The sequence below is a fragment of the Emydura macquarii genome, unplaced genomic scaffold (genome assembly GCF_026122565.2).
Source record: "Emydura macquarii macquarii isolate MOO-44397 ecotype Brisbane River unplaced genomic scaffold, CSIRO-AGI_Emac_v2 contig_1043, whole genome shotgun sequence".
In the NCBI taxonomy this organism is placed as follows: Eukaryota; Metazoa; Chordata; order Testudines; family Chelidae; genus Emydura; species Emydura macquarii.
Window position 1 is genome coordinate 14450940 of NW_027131180.1, and position 22742 is coordinate 14473681.

Consider the following 22742-nt stretch of genomic DNA (forward strand, 5'->3'; position numbering starts at 1 on the left):
GTTCTTGAGTTAAGTTGCAAGTGTCCATGCTACAACTCATCCTCCTTCTCCTCTGTGTCGGAGTTTCACTCTGCCCTTTTATATGTGAATGAGTGGGTGGAGGGCACATGTTGCTGCACCAAACACTCCTACTATGGGAACAGATTCTCCCACCATAGTGTTCACTGGTGCTCATATACTTAAAAACAATTCCTAAGACCTCTAAACATTCACAGATGTCCTACGTTTAATCTGATTATAATACTCTATGTACTTTTACAGAACCTTTTGAGCCTATTAAGAAGTTTTTACTATATTTATATTCTAAAGTGGGTACCTTAGTCATAATCACTTCAGCCAGGAGGGTTTCTGAATTTAGGGGCGTTATAGTTCAAGCCACCATATGAATATTCCACAAAGGATTTTGTGTTTAAGATTTGTTGTTAAGAGCACGTATAAACTGTAGCTAGGAGCATACTTCCCACCTCAGGTACACAGAAACATGCCAGCTCCGTTCAGCCTAGGTCACTAAAAATAGCAATGTAGCTGTAGGTAGCAAAGGCAGCAGCTCGACTAGCTCTTTAAATACAAACTCACCCAAACCCCTTGGGTAAGTACTTAGGTGACTAGTCCGAGCCACTGCTGTGCTACCCCTGGCTGCACTGCTGTTTTTGAGCTCCTGCATCTGTCTACCTGAGCTGCAGCATAGATGTACCCTAAGAATCTGTCTAACCATGGGTATGTCTACACTGACGGCGGCAAAGTTGCCGCCATCAGATAAATCTTTCTGGATTGATTGAGTGATCAATGTAGACCTGCTCAATCGATCCAGAAGTTAACGCAGTAAATCCACTCCCTCAAGTAGTGTAGTGCTGCGTGAACAAGAACGCAGTTCCTGTCAGTGTAGTGCAGTGAAGACGGCGCGCCGAAAGGAAGCACAGCAGTTGACGGGAGTTACGCAAACTACCCTGTATAGCTTGTGTAATTCCTGTCGACTGTTGCCAAATTTCCAGGTAAGTGTAGACCAAGCCCATCTTGCTGCAAGAAACTGTCTAACCAGCTTTACCAAAAACGATGCCACTTGAGAAGGTCAGGCTTGTGATCGAAAGAGAGAGAAGATATTCGTTGAAAGCATCGAGAGTATTCAGAAAAACGTTGCTTATTTGTGACTCAGTACAGGGGAAAGAAGATATTCAAGGACACGACAGAGAAGGCGTACAAACAGCATATCTTCAACCTTTAAGCAAATTCTATTAGAAATACAGCTCTTCCTGAGGTGGAAGAAGTTCAACAACCACTACATTAATATGCAAGCCATCCTGCCAGCATACTTCCTCAAAAAAACCCAAAGTTTAATTTCCACGTTAACCAATACATCCGTCAGCCAGAAGATGCTTCACATTGTTGTGGACCAATGATTCAAACTATCTACTTGGAAGAGAGTATTTGGGATGTTCTTTCCTTCCTTTCCACTCCATACCCAGTGTTTGATTGTGTTTTTGCTGTGGTGCTCATTACTGACATTTTCTTAATTTAGGAATTAATATATTCTGGGATGTATGGGGGCGGAATTGGCTTACCTGTTTATTTCTTTTCTACAAGACGTCTGAACATCCGTCCATTCCTCCTTTTCTCATTTTAATTTTGAGAGAGAAAATGCAGCATTAGAATGGCGACATACACTCTTGGGGGTAGGGTGAGTGAGCTTTACAGGATCAACAATTTTGCCAACAGCTTTGACACTGCTGGCCAACAAGTAACAACTGAATTGCTAGCACTGCTGAGTTATTATCCCATTGAAAATTAGCTGGTAAATTACATTTTCCTTTCAGAAGTTTTTGCTCTTTAAGTAGGACAATACAGAGGAAAGTTTGTTAGCCATCCTTATGGTATATTGAGTTCTCCGAGGGGGAAAGTGATGATAAAGCAGGACATTGTTAAATGAAAATTAATGTTAAATGGTAACATGCAGTTTCCAGAGTCTTGTGCTATATGGATCTTTATAATTTGCTAAATTCCAGTAATTTAAAGGGTAACAGGAAATTTCCATTCTCAATAGTAGTCATATTATTTAATACTAGCCTTGTGTAAAAGTGAGAGTTGAGCTGGGATGCTGTGTAATGGAAGGTAATACTCAGTTTTATAGAGATACTTGAACTGGAAATGTTAGGGTTTTTATTTGCTGATGTACTGAGTAATCTTTTCTGTCTGTTGTGCTTTGAGAAATGCTGGGTTGTTTTTCATCGTTAAAATTAAAGTTGTTTTAATGAACCAACATTTTTTCTAAATTATGTACGGTCATTTCTCTGGTAGTGTATATGTACAGTGAGATTCTGTGTATAAGATGCTTAGAATGAGCAACTGGAAAGTAGTTTTTTAGTTACCAAGTCAGTAAGGATGACTGACGACTGTCATTAGTGATTAACACTCATTTAGTTTGCCATATTTGTTCTATGCTTTTGATTTGTACTGCTTAACAAAATCTGTCGGTGTATTTCACCGATACTGAATATAATGATTGGATACCTTAATTATGGTGTTTTAATTTCTACATTATTTTTATTCCCTTAAAGGCCCAATCTGGCGAAGTGCTATGTGCTGTGAATTCCCTTTGAAATCAATCCTTGTGGGAGGAGGTCTCAGTCCAATTATGCAAATTCTCCCATAGCGAATATGCGTTTTTCTTTGTGGGCCTTGAAGGTAAAATAAAAGGGGAGTGAGGCCTTTGGTGGCGGGAGTCAAAACATAAAAGAGCCTAAAGTTATTTTTTAAAACCTAAACATGGTTTCTAGGCTGCTTTAAAAACAACAAAAAACACCTTGTCTTTTCTGTAACACTGATTTGGGTATCTAATAAAATCATGCCATCATGAGACTAAAAACTGAGCATCTGAAAGAGGAAGTAATATCTTAATGTGATTGACTATTTAAAACGTATTTCTTGTTTAGCACCTATTTAACTCACTGCCTAATGAATGCCTGGGGGGAAAGCATATCTTTGTTAAAGATTCAGCACAATTACCCCTTCTTCTGTAAACTTTGTCTGTATTACAATTTAAACATGAGAGGTGCTTGCTAACATAATGTAAGTCTAGTATAAAGTAGGCAAGCTGCCTTGAATGTGCTATTCTGGTCAAATTAAAGCCTTAGTGAGGAGTCTCGGTTTGAATTCAGCCACCCCAGTATGTGTTAAACTAATATACATTGCTTGTCTGTACTAAACTTTTAGAATGTTTCAGGGTATGTCTACATCACAAACTAAATTGTAATTGTAGCGATGACAGACATACCTGCATTAGCTTTAATCTGGCAAGCACAGGTAGCAATGAGGATGTGTGGCTAACAAGTCCAGGCAGCTAGCCTGTGTTTAAGTCTGTGCTTCTCCATTTTCACTGCTATTGTTTCCCCTGCGCTCGCTAGATTAAAGCTAATGCAGATAGGTCTACCTGCACTACAATTACATCTTAATTTGCAGTGTAGATGTACCATTAGCCTTTTATCATAATGTAGACAAAGCCTAAAACTGCCCATATAAATGTACTTGAGGTACCACATCATCCTCAAGAAGTCTTTCAACTAAACTAGGGAATACCAGATTTTGCCTTAGAAATATCAACAGTGTCAAAGAAACAAGCAAGACAAAAACCTTGCAAACTTTCTCTATAAATCGTGGAGGGGGAATCATTTTGCAGGTCACCTTTAAAGCATAGCATAATTCTAGGAATAATTTCAAGGACTTATGATGCTGTATTTGAGTTTGTTGATGTTTTCATTAGAAATACTTATTTTTTTAGAATCTGTTACTCTCTCAGTATTTTTTAAGACTTGAAACTTGGTGTTTAAGACCAAAGTTAGAGAGTTTTAAGTTATTTATTTTATTGTGATTAGTCAATTATTAGAGTCTTTAAAGTGCAGCGATATTGTAACCTGGAAACTGTCCTTTCCCCACGTATCTTTTTACACAGCAGTAGTCTCCATAACACAGCCATCTAAACTGATAAACTAATTAAGGGCTGGATTCACTGGTTCAGTTTGTCTGCTTTGCATTTATGATGGTGCTGCAAAGCAGTTGTAAACTCAACTATCAGTGCATTCTGGCTGCTTTATGCTGATCTGGTATACCAGTGAATCTGCCGTTAAGTTAATTTTTTTTTTTAAATTAAAGTTGATAGCATTCTGTTTGGGTTTCTTGTTTAGTATTCATATATGAGATTTTAAATAAGTTTAGGAGTTTTTTGGTTTTTTTAAATGGAAAACTATGTGAAAATTGATTTATGGTCTGTGTTTTGGGGATAAAATAAAAATTGAGATACTTTAGTGAGTAAGGTAAACTGACTTTTGGTTAAAGTTTCTGAAGGATTTTTATCATATTAACTTAGTGAACATGTTCCACAGTCAGAATTCATGTGTTGAGTGACGTTATCTTTGGTCTAGTAGGTTTTTAAAAATCTTTAAAAATGTTAAAATACAGATTTATCTAAATGCTTCGATTATGGTAGTTCTGTTTATTCATTTTCTTTAAATTGTACATACTTTACATGTGTGTTTTCTCATTAGTATTTAGTTGCTGTAGAGCTTGGGGAGTGATTGAAGTTACATTTGGTGAAAATAATAGTCAGTTTCCTGCAAAGCAAAACAGTTTTATGGAATGGAGTTTATTTGTTTTGTTGGGTAGTGGATAATTATCTCCTGAAAAACATATGTGGAAAATTTACCAATCATGTAAAACAGCTTATTCATAAACACAGAGTAAATCTTAAAAAAACAAAACAAAAACAATTTATTAGCTAATCAGCCGTCAGTAGTTCGGGGGTAGACTGGCCCAGGATATTTGTGCATTTTACTATTATGGTGGTAGGGATGTTAGAATTCCCTTAGATGCATGAATGCATACTAGGGATTCTAAAAGCATTTTGACCTGTCCAGTCAATTGTCTATATTTTTACATGGCCCAGTGGGAAAACGACCATTTTGTGCTAGACTGTCTCCTGAAATAACTGATGCCCTGTATTACTGGAAAGCTGGAAATTTGAGATTTTTCAAGACAAATAATTTTATCTATTTGAGATACTGTGCCTTAAAATCAAATTCAGTTGCTGAATCAGGGCTTTTGAGGGTAGGTGCATGCACTAAGTCTAGGGGTACAGGAGAAGAAGGTTGCATGTCTCTGTGCTGGAAAAAATGTGTATACTATAGTGTATATAGCATATTTGTTCAGCTCAGTGACCTATCCAGTTGGTTTCCTCAGTAATTAAATAAAAATGGAAAAAAATGTATTTGCTTGTTTCCGATTGGCTTATGTACTTAAAATATTACATCACGGTGCTGTTATGCATCTTTTCCACAAGAAAGACAGATAGCTACTTTTGTTTTTGTTAAATTTGGTTTAATTTCAATAAGGTTTGTGATATCTGACTTACAGGTTCAGGTTTTTTGCATTATTTGTATGTACGCATAACACCGTTATTGGAGCATATGTTCATAGTCCGTTAGTGCTGTTGTCAGATTTGAAATCACTGATGCAATTTATTTGGAAATAAACCTTACCTCATAATAAGTTACTTGATTTTTAAGTTTTTAAAGTATTAATATTTGTTAAAATATTTAGTTCTTGTTGAATGTCCATTTTTATTATGATTAATCATTTTATTTTCCCACTTTTACAGTTCAGTTTCACATTGCCCACTTATATGAAATCCAGGTAAGTGTTAAGCTTTTTATGCTTTTGATTAAATATAGTCAGTATATTTTATGATCCAGTTTGTGAAATCCAGCCCACTAGTGACACTTCTGTGAATGAAAGCTAGGCATATGCAATGTGAAGTTGACATCAACTTGTATTCATTAAGAAATTATAAGGGGCAAACAACTCCTGAAATGTAATTTACATGTGCAACATTTTGAATTTACCACAGTGAGAAACCAGTTAGCTATTTTTTCTCAATCTTTGATTTTGCCAGTTTCTGGATATGCTCAGTCATTTTCAGACGAAAACTAAACTTGAACTGTTGGCTAAAATTTCTTTGTTAAATTTAATTGACTTTCGGTACAGTAGTTCCTAAAACAGTTGCCAGATGTGCTGAGGCTCCATATGTGTGAACACATAGATATAAAGAAACCTACAAATGAGGTTACTGCCAGATAAGGTCAGAGTGATCATCTGCAGCCAGTAAAGCTATGCTGTTATCAGTTCTGGGCCAAATTCTGTCCTCAAGGTTTTTCCTCAATAGGCTTTTGGTAAAGTATGGAAACCTTATCTACTAATGTGAATTAAGATGCTAGGATGCAAATAAATGTAACACACTAGCTATTGAGATATACCTTCAAAGTGTGATGTAATTTGAATGAAAACATAGTCACACAATGTGCATTGTACACTTTTGATCATGTTTATAGATGTAGATATTAGTTAAAATAACCAAGTAAAAGATGTCCTGAAGCATAAAGATAAATAGAAAACAAAACCTATTGTAAACAAAATGGCGCCAAGTAAATTCCGTGCTTTCCTCAGCTAAGTGAAAAGTAACCTGATAAAGTAAATGTAATTGTTGGGGGAGGGGGAGGGAGGAGCATAAATTGACTTTGTTTTGTGAAAGTTAAATCATTTTAAAAAAAATACCAAACATCCAGACCCTCATATCAGGTACCTTACATCAGTGTTTTCCAAACATTTTAATGAGGAGACCCACCCAGGGTTCAAATTTATGGTGGGTGGGGGAATCATAAGCCAGCATTGTCCTTCTCTGCTGCTGCCAGTGCTGCCTCCTGACCCTGTTGAGGGGGCATTGACTACCCTCTGCGCAGTGCTCTGCCCTAGCACCACCATGCTAATTCCGGCCTAGTGCAGAAGGGAGGCTGTCATGATGGAGGGTTGGTCAGGGCAAATCTGAGTGGAACTGCAGCCCTGCGGATTACCTTGCAGTGTCACTCACCCAAATTTGTCCCAGCCACTCCTCTGTCATGACTGCCTCTCCTCTGCACTAGACCAGAATTACCATTGTAGTGCTGGGGCAGATGGGGTGGGGTGGGTCATGATGAACGGGCAGCCAGATCAAACCTATGTGGTGCTGTTGCTACTTCTTAATATGGCTGTTGTAGCTGTAGAGCAACAACTATAGTTTAACATTTAGATGGTTAAGTCAGATAATTACGTCAGGAGTGTGGTGGCTTGTCACTTTGAAGACCAGGAGATCCTTGATTGATGTTCAGTCATTGGGTTCATGGTATTAGTCGTGATTTCTCACTTAACAGAGTAGTCCGCGTGAAGGCTGCCATCTTCCACTTCCGAGTGGCACTATGACACTGTGACCCCATGCACCAGATTGCAACACCTGGAGCAGGGAGTTCGGTCCAGCCCCACAGGACAGGAGCTACCGCTGTGGCATGAGTGCAGAGCAGGCTCGCTCTCCAACTCTATCTCCAATGGGCATGCGACACATTAGAACCTTTTCACGACCCCATCGTTTGGGGAAAACTGCTCTATATAATTGAATGAAGGGCATTTACTCTGACCAGTGCTTTGTCTATCCTAATTTTTCAATAGGGTGTGTTAGAATTTAAAGCCTTGACTCAACACAGATTGGAGCCAAGAAATTCTAAGGCAGATTTGGAGTTGGAACCAGTTCTCTTCTTTGTTCCGGTTTCAGGTTTTTACCCAATCTGGGGCTGAGAGAATTTGAACAGTCTAGTAGATAAAAAGGGCCTCAGACTTAGTACTGTGCCATTGTTCTTTGGCACTACTGAGAGATTCTTAAAAGAAAAAGTGGAAACAACACTACCATTCTCTGTCTAAGTATCTGGAAAAAGAATGGATCTCTAGTGCTGAACAAGAAGTTCATTCAGGGATTTCTTAATGAGCAAATATACTTCTGTGGCGTAAAAGATTAAGTGGCAGATTTAGGGGGTGTCTTCCACGATCAGTTAGTTTGAGTTATAACTTGAGTGTTACCACTCCTATTCACACACACAAATCTCTAGCTCTACTTAAATGGTGCTTTAAGATTGAGCTAGCTGGCCCATCAGAGGGAAGGGAAAGGAGCTGAAGCTCCAGTGAAGTTTATGCTTGAGCTAGTAATTCGGTGTCTATGCAGAGAGTTACAACTCCTCATTGGTTGCTAATCCAACAACTCTGTGTAACTCAGGGTATGCCTACACTGCGGAGTGAAGTTGATTTAATTTCAGTTGACATTCACCAGCTGAACTTAGGAAGTCGGATGAGTGCAATCACACCACACTTGTTGCATCAGGGGATTGCATCCCCACCAGCCGCACTTGCATTGATGCACAAAACAGTTCACCGTGGGTAGGTATCCTATAGTGCAACTAGCCATAGAGGCTTTTGGGAAGGTCCTCAGACTTCCATGATGCAACGTCCTCCCTCCCTCCCTTTTTGTCCTAAACAAACAGATGAATGTTTTTTCGTGCCATTTTTCGAAACCCTGTCTTTGCCGCATGTATATCATTTCTGGAGAGGCATGGTGCCTGCTCAGCTCTGCACTACCGTTGTGAGCATCACAAAAACTCCACAACTTTTCCTGCAGTATTTTCAAGGCTGAGATAGGAGCCACAGCATGGAAAGTTACAATGTTACTCAAGCCCCCGCTACAAAACATAGAACGAAACAATTCCCATTTGCTGTTGGATGTCACACAGCAGCTGCAGTCGATGGAGCGCCGCTTCTGGTCCCGGGAAACAAGCATGGACTGGTGGGATCGCATCATTATGAAGGTCTGTGATGATGATCAGTGGATGCAAAAGGCCACTTTCCTTGATCTTTGCTCAGAGCTCTCCCCAGCCCTGAAATGCATGAATACTTGCTTGAGACCTGCTCTGACAGTGGAGAAGCGAGTGGCCATCACTCTGTGGAAGATAGCAACGCCAGACTGCTGCCAGTCATATGGGAATCAATTTGGAGTTGGTAAATCCACTGTGGGAGCTGCTGTGATACAAATGTGCAGGGCCATTAATAGACTTCTGCTAAGAAGGGTAGTGACTTTGGAAAATGTGCAGGACATAGTGGACAGGTTTGCTACAATGGGGTTCCCAAACTGTGGCAGGGCAATAGATGGCGCACACATCCTTATTTTAGCACCGGATCACCTTGTCATAGAATACATAAACCGAAAGGGATACTTTTCCATGGTGTTACAGGCCCTTGTAGATCACAGGGGCACATCAACGACATCAGTGTGGGATGGTCTGGAAAAGTCCATGACACGTATATCTTTAGGAACTCAGATCTGTTCAAAAAGATGCAAGCAGGGACTTTGTACTCTGACCAAAAAGGCTAGCTTAAGTTCAGTAACTCAAGTGTACTAACTCAAGCTAACTGTTGTAGTGATGACAAGCTCTAAATTGCTGAGTATAAGGCTAGCCCAATGCTGAGAGAAATCAGGGAAGTCCTCTTACTTAGTATGGAGATGATCAGTCTGTCTTTTCATCTCTGGTAGTGTCTCTCCTACTGTTCTGAGGTCATGTCTACACTGCAAAAAAACAACAACCTGTGACAGTGAATCTGAGCCCAGTTCAACTGACTTGGGCTCAGGCTATGGGGCTGAAAATAGCAGTGTAGACATACTCGCTCGGGCTGGAGCCCGAGATTTGAGGCACACTTTCCTTGCCAGGTATCAGAGCCTGGGTGAGAAAATCTACATTACTATTTTTAGCCTCATAGTCTAAGTTCTGCAAGCCCAAGTCAGTTTGCTTTGATACAAGCTGCTATAGTGTGTGGTTTGTGAAGTTTTTGTTGTTGTTGATTTTTGGTGATGGTGGTGGGGTTTTTTTTGCAGTGTTGACGTACTGAGACCAGCTTCAGTAGTGCTTCAAAGGGACGATCTTGTGTGCTCTTATCCATTTCTGGGTCCGTTCTTGGTGCAGCCAAGCCAAAGTCTCTTGCCAATCAACCTATATCTATGTTGGGTTGATGGATCCCATGGAACCAAAGGTTCTGTTTAAAAACAACTTTTAAACAATATTATATTCTCCTACAGTACTGAAAAGATGTACATTGCAGACTAAAAAAGTTAACAGTGAAAATAACTTAATTGATCTTTATTTTCCATGATGAGCAAAATTCAGGAAGAAAACAGATATAATTAATGAGAAATAGATTTGGATTTTTAAAATTTTTGCTTTCAGTACTCTGAATAATGTAAAGAAGAATTTTGTTTGATTACAGCATGTTATTTTTAAGCTGTGTTCCTTTAAAGGTAACTTGCAAATTTAATTAATTTGCTTAATTTTGCCTAATTTGATCATTGAATTTATTTTGTGGAAAGGTTGATATAGCACAACAAAGACTATATAACTACATTTTCGGTCCTTTTCTACAAACACTGTGCAACATAGTATATATACTTCAGTCCTTACCAAACAATGATTTGCTTAGGATGTAAATCTGCATTCAACCCATACAACTGCAAATTAGCTCCTACCATGTAAAATGTTGATTTTCATCTTCCTGGAAGACCAGTCTTGTGGCAGTCACATATGTTTTCCAGCAAACCACTGAGTGTTAATATTAAAATAAATAACCAGAATTGGAGCTGATTATTAAGAAATACCCATTTAACAAAAATTTCAGTAGAGTTTTAGCAGTGTGAATCATTCTATTTCAATTTAACTAATATCAAGAGAAATATACACTACGTGTTTAATTGATTCTATTTTTATTTTTTGTAAGTGACAAATGCATATATGCAAGTTATAGGCTTGAGAAAAATGTTATAGTCCAAGAAGGGTGAAAATGTCTATAAAAATGGAACAAGTATTCATCTATATTGATGTACAGTATTTTAGGTAAATGGTATTCCTACCTGTTATGTCTTCAGCAACATAATTAGAGATAATATTGTAAATGAGAAATGCATTATTTCTGCTGTGTCCAAAATTGACTAGAAATTTATACATGTTGCAACTTTTAAATAAAGGTATTCTTGTGATTAAATTTTAAAATGTAATTTTAAATATGCAGTTTTATTCTATAAAATGCAAACATTATGCATTTATGACAAGTTATTTGCACTCAAAGCCCAGAGTGAGAGTTCCTGAATATAGTAGACTCTATTTAAATGGCACACCAATAAATGGCGTTATACTTAGTTGGATATATATACTTAGTTGGAACCAAGAGCAGATTAACTGCAGTGCATTTCAGTGAGTGAGCAAAATGTATAAATGGCACACTTGGTGTTTGTAAGCCTGCTTGCACTAGACAAGTATATTTTGTAAAATAAATAGTTTTATTTACTTGGCTTTATAAAATATGCTCATCGATACATATCAAGTATCAGTTTAAAAAAGGGAGGTGGGGGGGAAGTTTGAGACCTTTTTTCATGTTGTATAGCACCTTGCTTTGAGTGATTCCACTGATGTCAGTGGGATATTTGTGGAGTAAGGTTCCATTCCACATGAATAAAAATACCAAATCTGATCATGTTGTGAAACAAAAATTTCAATAGTTGTTCAATGCCAATAAAACTCCACTTGACCTCTTCCCCAGAACAAATATCCTGTTGTGCAGTCTTTGTTGTATGCTTGCTACTTATGTTCCAGAATGTTTAGATGTCTAGAATGTTTGTTTTTATTTTAATAACAAATCCAGTAATCTCAGCCTATTTTTAACTGTCAACAACTTTATTAACTGCTGCCCAGAGTGTTAGAGTGGCATGATAATGAAGGGTATGTGACTGGCTGACAGGGTAAGGAATCAACCTTCTAAATCTGAATTCTAGTCTTGAGACTTTCAAGATTCATAGGCCAGAAATGGATCAGTGTGATTATCTAGTCTGACCCGTGTAACTCAGACCACAGAATTTCACAGGTGATGCCAGCATCTTGCCCGTTGTAACTTCTGGCTGAGCATGAGTATCTTTTAGAAAGTCATCCAATCTTGATTTAAAGACTTCAGTGATGGAGAATCCACCACATACCTAGGTAAAGTTTTCCAGTGGTTACCCTCACTGTTAAAAATTCTTATTTCTTCTCTGAATTTGTTTAGCTTCAACTTCTATCCACAGGATGGTGTTATAGGCTGGGCTAACGAGCCTCTGCTATCAGAAATCTTTTCTCCATGTGTAGGTACTTATAGACCTACATGCCTATAGGTCAGAGCTTCTCAAACCTTTTTGATGGGACTCCCTTTGAAAACATTTCAGGCTGTGACAACCCCCAATCCCAAAGTGATGACCCCTCCCCCTACCCCCGCCGACCATGCCACTTGTGGGGGCTGACAGTTTGCGACCCCCTGAGGGGTCACAATCCCCTGCTATAGATGATCAATCACCTGTTAATCTTTTCTTTGATAAGCTAAATAGATGAGATTATTTAGTCTCTTACTGTAATGGCATGTTTTTCCAGACCTGAATCATTCTTTTAGCTCTTTCTGAAGCTTTTCCAATTTGTCAAGATCCTTTTTTAAGTGTGGACATTAGGGCACAGAATTCCAGTAATACTAATGCCATGTGCAAGTGGTAATACTACCTAAAACTACTCGGTATTTCTTAGCTTATACATGCAAGTATTACATTTGCCGTCTTATCTACCACATTGCAGTATGTTAGCTCCTGGTCAGTGGGTTATCCATCAGGACTTTTAAATTCTTTTCTGAGACACTGCTTTTCTGTTAGTGTGACCTACATTCCTTGTTTCTGGATGTGTGATCTTGCATTTAGCTATGCTAAAATACATATTGTTCAAATGAACTAGCTTACTATGTGATCTAGATTGCTCTGTAGAATTGACCTGTCCTCATCCTTTATCACTCGTCCACTTTTTGTGTCATCTGCAAACTTTACCAGCAGTTATTTGGTTTTCTTTCAGTTCATTGATAAAGTTATTGAATAGCTTTTGGGCAAGAACATGTCCCCCACTGGATGATGATTCCCTGTTTAAAAGTTACTTTTTGAGATCTATCAGCCAGTCAGTTTTTTATCCACTAAACATATGCTGCATAGATTTTTTTGTAGTACTAACTTTTTAATCAGAATGTCAGGCCATAATGAGCCTTACAGAAGTCTGTTACATCAGCACAGTTACCTTTGTCAACCAAGCTTGTAATTGCATAAAAAAATATCAAGTTTGTTTGAGACCTATTTTCCATGAAGCCTTGTTGAAGTATGCTAATTATGTTGCTGTTCTTTAATTCTTTACTGATTTAATTCTGCATTTGCCTTTCCATGAGTTGCCCGGAATCAGTGTCAAGCCTACAGGCCTATAGTTCACCTCGGTCACCCTGTTTAACCTTTTCAAATATTGGCATGTTAGCTTATTTCTAGCCCTCTGTATCTTCCACAGTAATCCAATGTTTCTTAAATATCAGAGAGTCACAGAGCGCGCGCCTTGAGCCAATTCTCTTAGAACTCCTGGGTGCAAGTTATATCTAGTTTTGCAGATTTTAAGATGTTAACTTCAGAGTTGCTGTTTAACATCCTCCTTATTTGCTATTGGAATAGAAAGTATTTCATTATCACTATAAGATGTAAGTATATCATCCAGTTTATTTCCAAATATAGAACAGATGTATTTATTGAACTCTTCTGCCTCTTCTACATCATTGACAATTTTACCTGCCCTATCTGGTATCCTTTGCTAAGATTTCTTTTGTTCCTGATACTAAATTGTAAAAATTCCTTCTTGTTATCCTTAAATATACTGGACATTAATTTTTCAGATAGTTAGCTTCATCAGTTGTCTGCACTGCATGACTGCTGAGGTATAGTCATTGCTATCAACTTCCCCCCTTTTCTATTATATATTATTGCTGCTTTCACTCTGCCTCCTCCCCCCAAACCAGGATGATATTTTAATCAACAAAGTCCTGTCTTGTGATTGTGGGCTTTTGGGCATCTAGTAAAGTTTTCTTTAACAGCTCCTAGTAATCATTCACATTGCTTTGTTTACATTTTTCTTCCCAGTCAATTTTGCTTATAATTGCCTTCAGCTTCATGAAATTGTCCCTTTAAAGCACACACACACACACAGAGAGAGAGAGTTTGTGTGTGTGTGTATTACTGGTCAGGACTTTATACTGTTTGCACATAACAGATGTAACTAGGTTGTGAACACTTGCATCTAGACAGTCACTAACTTTTAGTTTGGTGTGTTGACGGCCCAGTGCAATTTGAGTTGCCTGACCACTGTCCTACAGGCCTAGAATAGCTTTAGTTGCTTGCTTGGCTATTCTGACCTCTGTATCATGACACCTTATGGTTGCCAGAGAGGATGATATAGCTGAGGTTCGTCCTGCTTTGAGCAGGGGGTTGGACTAGATGACCTCCTGAGGTCCCTTCCAACTCTAATATTCTATGATTCTATGAATAGGGCTACTGAATAACCTTGCAAATGTCTCCATTTCTGCAAACTATGGCACTGTAACAAGGCGAAATGCACAACATGTATACTTGCAGCTGCACATAAATAATGGTGATGGGAACAAGAAGTTATCCTTGAACATCTGGGGGTACACTTTTTCACTGCCAACGAGCATATTTTTACACCGCCCCGTCCTATCACCAGATGTTATTTTGATGACCCCAAATACCATGGTGAGAATGGAATGTAGTTAAGGGTGAAAACCCTGTATATCTAATTAGCATATATTATATATATATTATAATGAGTAATTAGATGCTGCCGAATTTCCAGGTAAGTGTAGACTAGGCCCTTATTTTTAAATGTAAATGGGACCTTAGTTTCTGTTCCTTTCTGTTTTGGAGTTTATGGAAGGAATTTACAAGTTTATTAACTGAACTCTGTTACTGTAGCAGTGTACTCCCCGACTAAAACAGTATAGAAGTGTAGGGCCAAATTCAAGAATACCCAATGAGATATTGGAGTGAACATTAGTTTGAATATAAATGGCATTATGCATATGTAGAAAACCTGGCCAAATCACTCCTTTGCAAAATTTTCCTCTTCATTATATTGTTTTACGTATTGATTTTATACCACATATATCTTCTGAAAGATTATTTCACTACAATATGTAACTCCATCTTTAAAAGTTTCATCTGTGCTGCATACAAGAAATTTTGTTTGATTTTCTGGGAATGCATTTGTGTGCTATCAGTGCTGTTGCACAGTTACTATTGGTGATAGGACATAAGTTTTATGAATAATCCATTTCCCCCCCTCTCTTTCAGAGAAAGTATCACTCTGCAAAGGAAGCTTATGAACAGCTTTTGCAGACCGAAAACCTTCCTGCACAAGTAAAGGCAACTGTCTTACAGCAATTAGGTATGTAGAAGCAATTTTTCTTTATTTGTGCGTGTTTGAATTTGCCCTTTCTGATTGTTTTTATTTTGCAGTCTTTACGATTAATAATTAGTGCATTCAGAAGATGTTTTTTGAAGGTTCTGTTTCCACTGAGTCAAAAATTCACCATATATCATATATGAGGTTTTTACCCAAGTCAGAGAGAATAACATAATCATAAATAACATTCAAGTAGTAGGAGGGAGGAGAGACAGGCAGATCTTTTAATTAAACTTTATAATTTTTAAGTCTCTCTGATATTATGGTGATTTATTCTAACAGTACATTGCGCAGTATGCGGGAGAATTTTGGAGAGACACAGGGGGCTGTTAGGCTTTGGTTGCAACAAAATATTTGTTTTATTTGTTGAGAGGGATTATAATGGAAACTGCATACACAAGGGAAAAGACACCTAAAAGCCAGTGTGATTTTTCCATGTTTAGGAAAGTTTAAGTTAATCTTCTCTCGTCTAAATTTTCTATTGGTTGGGTAGAACAGTTTTCATTTATCATATTGGCTTTGTAAAAATAATTTCAAACTATATTCATAATAATTTTTGTTTAATACAGTGTGATTCTTCATTCACTACTGTCATGTTTTTATTTAATTTAATACTTTTAATATTTATTTAGTCTACTCCCTTCCATCTTTCTTTCCTTTTTAATAATTGGCAGAGGACTTCATCAAGAATTTGTCTATAATGCTTGCCTTCTGTAATGTAGATTGCTTGTATATTGCTTGGATTTAGTTTCTTTCACTTTGGATTTTCTGCATAGAAGTAAAAATAAATAAAACGTGCTGAAATTTCAAGTCTGCCATGTAAGAGTATGTAGAGACACTGCAGCAGCTATAGATCAGGGTGATTTGAGAAAATGATCACTAGTCCCTACTTTTGAAATCATAAGTGGGGCATAGGGTAAGAGAAGGCATTCAAATATTAGTCAGGTTTTTTGCAGTCAAATAAGGCAGTGATCTCTTCATTTCAGTCCGCCCTCCCCCCCTCGCCCAAAACACAGACACACAGTGGCAATACAAATTTCCCCAAACATTTCAACAGTGCTTTGATACAGTATGCTAACTGGTAAGTAGTGAAAGTGTGGTTCAATCTCCATAAAGACTCAATCTCTACAGGTGATGATTATTTTTGAGTCACCTGTTTCCTAAGAAGTGCATTGAATGAATCTACTCACTCTGGATAGGACAACAAATTGTGATAAAGTGGTAACTTTTATGTGAGCAAAAGGATAGAACTCCCTGAACTGGAAGACTCAAGTAAAATGATAGTGATAAAGTGACGGAACAAGGAACAATGATCTCAAGTTTCCACTGGGGAGGTCTAGGTTGGATATTAAGAAAAGATTTTTTTACTAGGAGGGCGGTGAAGTACTGAAATAGGTTACCTAGGGAATCTCCATCCTTAGCAGTTTTAAGGCCTTGCTTGACAAAGCCCTGGCTGTGATGATTTAGTTGGGGTTAGTCCAGCTTTGAGCAGGGGATTGGGCTAGATGACCTCCTGAGGTCTGTTCCAGCCCTAATATTCTGTGATTCCATGATACACAGCTTATGTTCCTCACTGCTAATGAGATGTACTTTGTCAGATCCATGGTGCTTATTATAAACATGAACTCTAGCAGGCTATACTAAATCAATTGTTCCTTGGGTAGAGTATGACCCAGGTGTAAAATTAATTTAGTAATGAGGAAAAATAAAGGTAAATGTTATCGCTGCCAGAATAGTGTCAAGAAAAGCTTATATGCTGCTGGCAAAACAAGTGAAGAACATGTTTTTATGAATATTTGTGTCTTTGTTGAATTTTTTACTCCAGCAGAAAGCAATTCCTGCAACAAAAGACTTTTTTTTTCTCAGATAGGAAATGTGTCTTGAGCAAGGTGAAAATTTAGATGATTCCCACGCCTCAGATTTATCATTAGCTGAGAGGGGAAAAGACTTTAGCTTGGGAAAGGAACCTTTGTATTCTGGCAGAAATATGCATGTGTGCGCATCAAATGTATCAAAGTCATCCTACCCAGTCTCAGGAGGTGTAACACAAAAATACACACTTGCACAACAAGAGTTAGTTTCTTTCGTTGCTTCCTCATTCTTCATTTTATAAATTTTGTTACTTGTATAGACAAATAATAACACTTTTTAACTTCTAACCTAAAATGACATTAATGGGTAAAAGAATTGGGGTCCAATCCTTTTGAATTTTTCAGACCATCCATGACTATTGGGGATTTGTGAACTTTTCCTCTCAAGGCACCCCATATTTGGACTTATAAATGGGTGCTGATCTATTAAGTGCAGGAATCCAGTGTGCATGTTCCAGGGCCTCAGTTCTTTAAGACCGGGATTCTGGAGGGTATTGTCCACAGGGAATAATGGTGGTATAGTCCCAGGATCATATGATCATGTGAGCAAGGTAGGAAATAAAAAGCAGAGTCTATTTTCATCATTCAGAGAAAAATACCAGGGACTAAGAAAAAGCTGATATAAGTCTCTTTACAGAAAATGGGAGGACACCTTCCTGGAGAAGAGCAATGGTCAAGGGTTCAGAGTGGGATTGTTGGAGTTCCTTTCATAAAATGAGTTAGAGCAGGATCCCAGGAGCAAGACTAGTGAAAGGCCTTGGTAGGGAAATACTGTGAGTCCCTGATAAAAGGGTCATTGTGCAGCTTTGGGGAAGGATGAGTAAGAACTGTGAAGCCTTGGGAAAAGGACAAAAGCATAGTTACAAGGGTGAAAGGTTGAATACATGTTTCAACAATAATGAAACCCAAAGAGGGAAGGGAGTTTATTCTGAAATTCAACATTGTATTTGAGAGTCTGAGTTGCTGAAAAAGCAAGGAAAACAGAGGCACAGCAGTGCAGCTAGGCTGGGTTGTACAACATAAATGTCTTACAGAGTACAGTTTGACCAGAGTTCCAGGCCAGCCACTGGATGCTTTGAATTTAGGGACCTCTTTGTTTACCTAGCCATTATTGTTAGCAAACCCTATTTTAAGGGATACCTTTTAATTTGTTGAAAATTAGATTCTTGTGGAGTTAGTGCATTATTACTTTTCACTGTGTTGCATAGTCCATGCCTTTGCTACATACTGTAATGAAAAACAACTCTCTTCAGGTACTGCAATTGGAGTCAAGAAAAAAATCTGATTCAAACATGCATTTTCTAAGATTGTTTTTCAACTCATTTCTCCATCATCTTTAGAAATCTCTCCCATAGAATCTGTTATGTCAGGAAGTTGTTACCCTTGTTCAGTTGGAGGCAATAGAATAGGTTCTCCAACAGTATCAAAGGAAGGGCTTCTCTTTCCATTTTTTTCCTAATTCCAGCAATTTACCTTAATGTACTTATGGGCGGAAAAGAGGCCTGGTCTCCCTAATCCGTACCATTCTATGAGATAGGTTGGTGGTGGTTGTTTCCTCCTCCTTTTGCATGTTATCAGGAAGATAAAATAGGAAAGAACTCTATCTTAGTTGCTGCACTGTGGCTTGCAAGTTCTGGAATCCTGATCTCCTGGAAATATCATAGGAGCTTCCCTTCTTGTTGTTGATTGCTAGAATGGATACCGAATGATCCACTAAGGATATAACTTGTTGTCCTGTTGTTTATGCAAACTTTCAACAAGAAAGAAATATGTTTCCATGAGCAAGAGGGTCTCTGGGATTTAGGAAATTCAGTGAATTTTTGCAGTTTCATTCCCATTATCCTAGGCTATTCCCTTTATTTCATTCAGGGTTGTCATTAGCATTAATCATTATTCCTGACACCTTTCTCCACATCATACACCTATTTAGACATACTCTGTTTGATTGTTCTAATGTAAATAACTAACTCTTTCAAAAGACTAATTCATATTTTCCATGGATTTGTAAATCTGCACTGATTTAAATCTAATGTGATTGATGGAGCTTACAGAAGAATGTTACTTTTATCATCTTTCCAAAAAAAAATGTGTGGTGTCTTATCTGGAGAATGAACGATCTCCAGGCTTTAAGGATTGATTCCCTGCAGTATTTCATCAGGTAAAGGTGGTCCTTTCCTCACAGTTATCTGTTATCCCCTATTTTCAATGCACCTTGTGATACCCAAGGTATTTTCAGTGCTTCTACTGGCTATAGCTGATGTTTGGGAGGAACTTTTTAGAGGCTGTCTCAGCCAAATGCTCCAGGAGGAGAGGTACCTTTTTTTTCCTGACTGCCTCTCACAAGAGGTTGGAAGTTTACCTTCCATTCTAGAAGGAACCACAGTGACTTTTACCTCAACACAATGTAAGACTCAGTAACTTAATTAAAAACAACATTTATTAAGAATAGTTAGAGAAAAATCACTATTCATCATACAGTCTGCAGTGAGAGAGCAGGAATGCAGTGGATACTGGCCAATTGATTACTCAGCTTTGCTTTACTTTACTTTGTCTAGCATGTGGATGGGAAGATATGTGTTCATGTAATTAGATTTTATTGTTATGGCTATGCACATGGTATCAGAGTTAGGGTTGTGAGTGCAGTCTTAAGTCTGATTTCCTGATTTTTGAGCACTTCCCTTTGGAATCTTTAATGCTCTTTTAAAATAGGTTTTTATGTGGAACATATCTAACATTTAACTGATATAAGAGAGAGAGACAGTGTGTGTGTAAATAAAACATTTTACATAAAATAGATCTGTGTGGTATATATATTATTTATTTGTTTTGTTATAAAGATGCTTGTTTGAAAATTTACAAATCAGCAATGCAGGCTGGCATTATTGGTAGAGTGGCAGTAGGAGTCAAAAACCTTATCAATATCTGGGAGATGATAGGTAGCATGGGGATAGCTCGTGAAGGGCCTTGAAAATGAACACAAGTAGTCTTGTGTCTGAGGCAATATAGAGAAAGGAGCCTGTTGAGGGATGCAAAGAGAGGGGTGAAGAAGTAAAAGCGATGACAAGGAAAATTATCTCTGCAGCAGCATTTTGAATGAAGTGGGTAAGTGGGGCAAGATTGGCCCAAGAAGAGTTGCAGTAGCTGAGATGTGAGATGATGAAGGGCTGAATAAGAGTTTTGGATGGGTGTAGTTTGAGAGCGAAGGCCACCTTATATGTTCAGCTGGGATAATCAGCCAGATTTAGAAACAATGTGGACATAAGGATGTAGCGGGAGGACCATGTTGAAGGTGATTCCCAGGTTTATAGGCCTGCACGACAGAGAGAATGGTGGTATTGTCCACAGTGACTGAGAAGGTGTGTATGTGTGAATAGATATAAGAAACATTTAAAGAGAGAGAGGAGAGAGAAACTGTGCAGTGCTTATATATTGTTTGCTTGCTAGCTTTGGTTTTTATTTTTAAATTGAAATTGTAAGAAATAAGGGTGTATTAGCGTAGAACCATTTCTCTTTCATGTAAGAAACTGTAACCATACAACAGATCTCTTTCCCTATAAAGATTGTGGACCAGAATTTTCATTTGCATAAGTGGGTCCCTAGCCTCAGAAGAGAAATCCTGACACTAAGTGTTTTCACAAATTCCTAATAAAATGGACAAAAGGATTTCCAGGGGATCCATGGTAAAATTAAGGCTACTTTTTGTCAAAAAATAAAAACAGGAGAAAAAGTGAATCTACTAACAAGATTAGAATTTTTCATTCCTTTCCCCTATTCCATCACAGCCCTTTCTTGGGCTTATTCCTCTGCAGACTGTTCACCTCTTCCTGGGTTCTGCAGGATTGTTGTCCCACTCTTGTACAGATCAATGCCTTCCATGGCTTTTTCCCTGGAGGCCGAGTTCCAAACTCAATAATCCTTCTCTCCTTTATCAGGATGTTTCTGCTCCACCTTTTCTGTGTTAGATGGGGGAACTTAGGCCCTTACTCTCCTCTGAATTTGAATGTAGGGACCCTAGGACAAGCAGCCAAGGTCTGCTCTGTCAGACCCTTGCTATTGCCTCTTTGGTCTTCTTTCTACCTGGGCCTTCTTTCAGGCCATTTCACACAGCTCCACCCTAGGCTTACAGTACATCTGCTTCTCTAAGTCCTTCCTTCACTCCCTAGCAACCAGAGAGGGACTATAGAGGTCTTCCCCTCTCACTGCAGTTTCCTTCTCATCTGGGCTTTCTCTCTTTGTGAACTACAGTAGAACCTCAGAGTTATGAACGCCAGAGTTACGAACTGAACAGTCAACCGCACACCTCATTTGGAACCGGAAGTACGCAGTCAGGCAGCTGCGGGAAATACAGTACAGTACTGTATTAAACATAAAGTACTTTTTAAAAAAGGGAAAGCAGCATTTTTCTTCGGCATGGTAGTGTTTCAAAGCTGTATTAAGTTAATGTTCAGTTATAAACTTTTGAAAGAACAACCATAAAGTTTTGTTCCAAGTTACAAACATTTCAGAGTTACAAACAACCTCTATTCACAAGGTGTTCGTAACTCTGAGGTTCTACTGTACCCAGCTCCTCCCACAGCTGGGACTCATCTTTAAATGGATCTGGCCCATGCTAGGTTAATTGGACTCTCAGCCCCACATTAATCGTTTTACTACCTCTGTGGAATAGATGCCCCATCACAGTGGTATGTAATAGATTTTTTTTTTAAAGGGCAAATATTATCACCCACTCCAAATTGTTAAGCAGCACTTCTGAGAATTTGACTTTTGTGATTTGTCACTTCCTTTGTAGGCTGGATGCATCACACCGTGGATCATCTGGGAGATAAAGCAACCAAGGAAAGCTATGCTATTCAGTATCTCCAGAAGTCCCTCGAGGCAGATCCTAACTCTGGCCAGTCCTGGTATTTCCTTGGAAGGTGAGACCTGATGGCATAGCCATTGTAATTAAGACTGTTTTTTAATAAAGCTTGTTTTGAGAGACTGTGGTTGAATCGAAAATACTCTTTCCAGTGAGAGAGTTATCATGCAAATCTCAGTTTGGGAGTAATTTCCCTTTAAAATAAATAACATCACATCTTTAACTTGAATAAATGGGAAAAATTATGAAACTGCTGAAATCCAGCTTTGTTATTTTGAGGGGAAATATACCAAATTGGAAAGATATTTAAGTGAAAGTGCCTATGTAATAAATGTTTTTCATTAGAAATTTAATACATATTTAAATAAGCAGGCAGAAAATATTCTGTACACGTGTGTGACAGTGTACATGATTCCTTTTATGCCTTTGAATGCAGATGCCTGAGATGTTGTCATCTAAGCTAAATGTTTGCTCTGGTCTGATACTACACTGCTCACTTTTCCCTTCCCCTCCTATTGCTACATACATCTATTGTCCTCTCACTGTAAGTTGCCTGCAAAAATACTTGCATTTTTCTTTGCATACTTCAGCATTCTCTCACTTTTCAACTGTTTTTCATGTTGTTCTTCCTTTCCATATAAATGTGCTCTTGTACCAAAATTTGCAAAGTTTTGTTTTTGTACTGTGTGTGTGTGTGTGTGTGTGTGTGTGTGTGTGTGTGTGTGTGTGTGTGTGTGTGTGTGTGTGTGTGTGTGTGTGTGTGTGTGTGTGTAGAAAAAACTA

The 22742-nt window shown here is 38.2% G+C and overlaps 1 protein-coding gene across 3 annotated transcripts in view; it reads left to right on the forward strand.

Moving 5' to 3' along the window:
• KDM6A (lysine demethylase 6A) overlaps positions 1-22742 on the forward strand; it is a 291991-nt gene that overhangs the window by 181910 nt on the left and 87339 nt on the right. For all 3 annotated transcript variants that reach the window (XM_067545160.1, XM_067545157.1, XM_067545159.1), the window contains exons 8-10: positions 5645-5679; positions 15119-15212; positions 21891-22017. In XM_067545160.1, coding sequence (XP_067401261.1) covers positions 5645-5679; positions 15119-15212; positions 21891-22017 — 256 coding nt within the window. The remainder of the gene's footprint in view (positions 1-5644; positions 5680-15118; positions 15213-21890; positions 22018-22742) is intronic.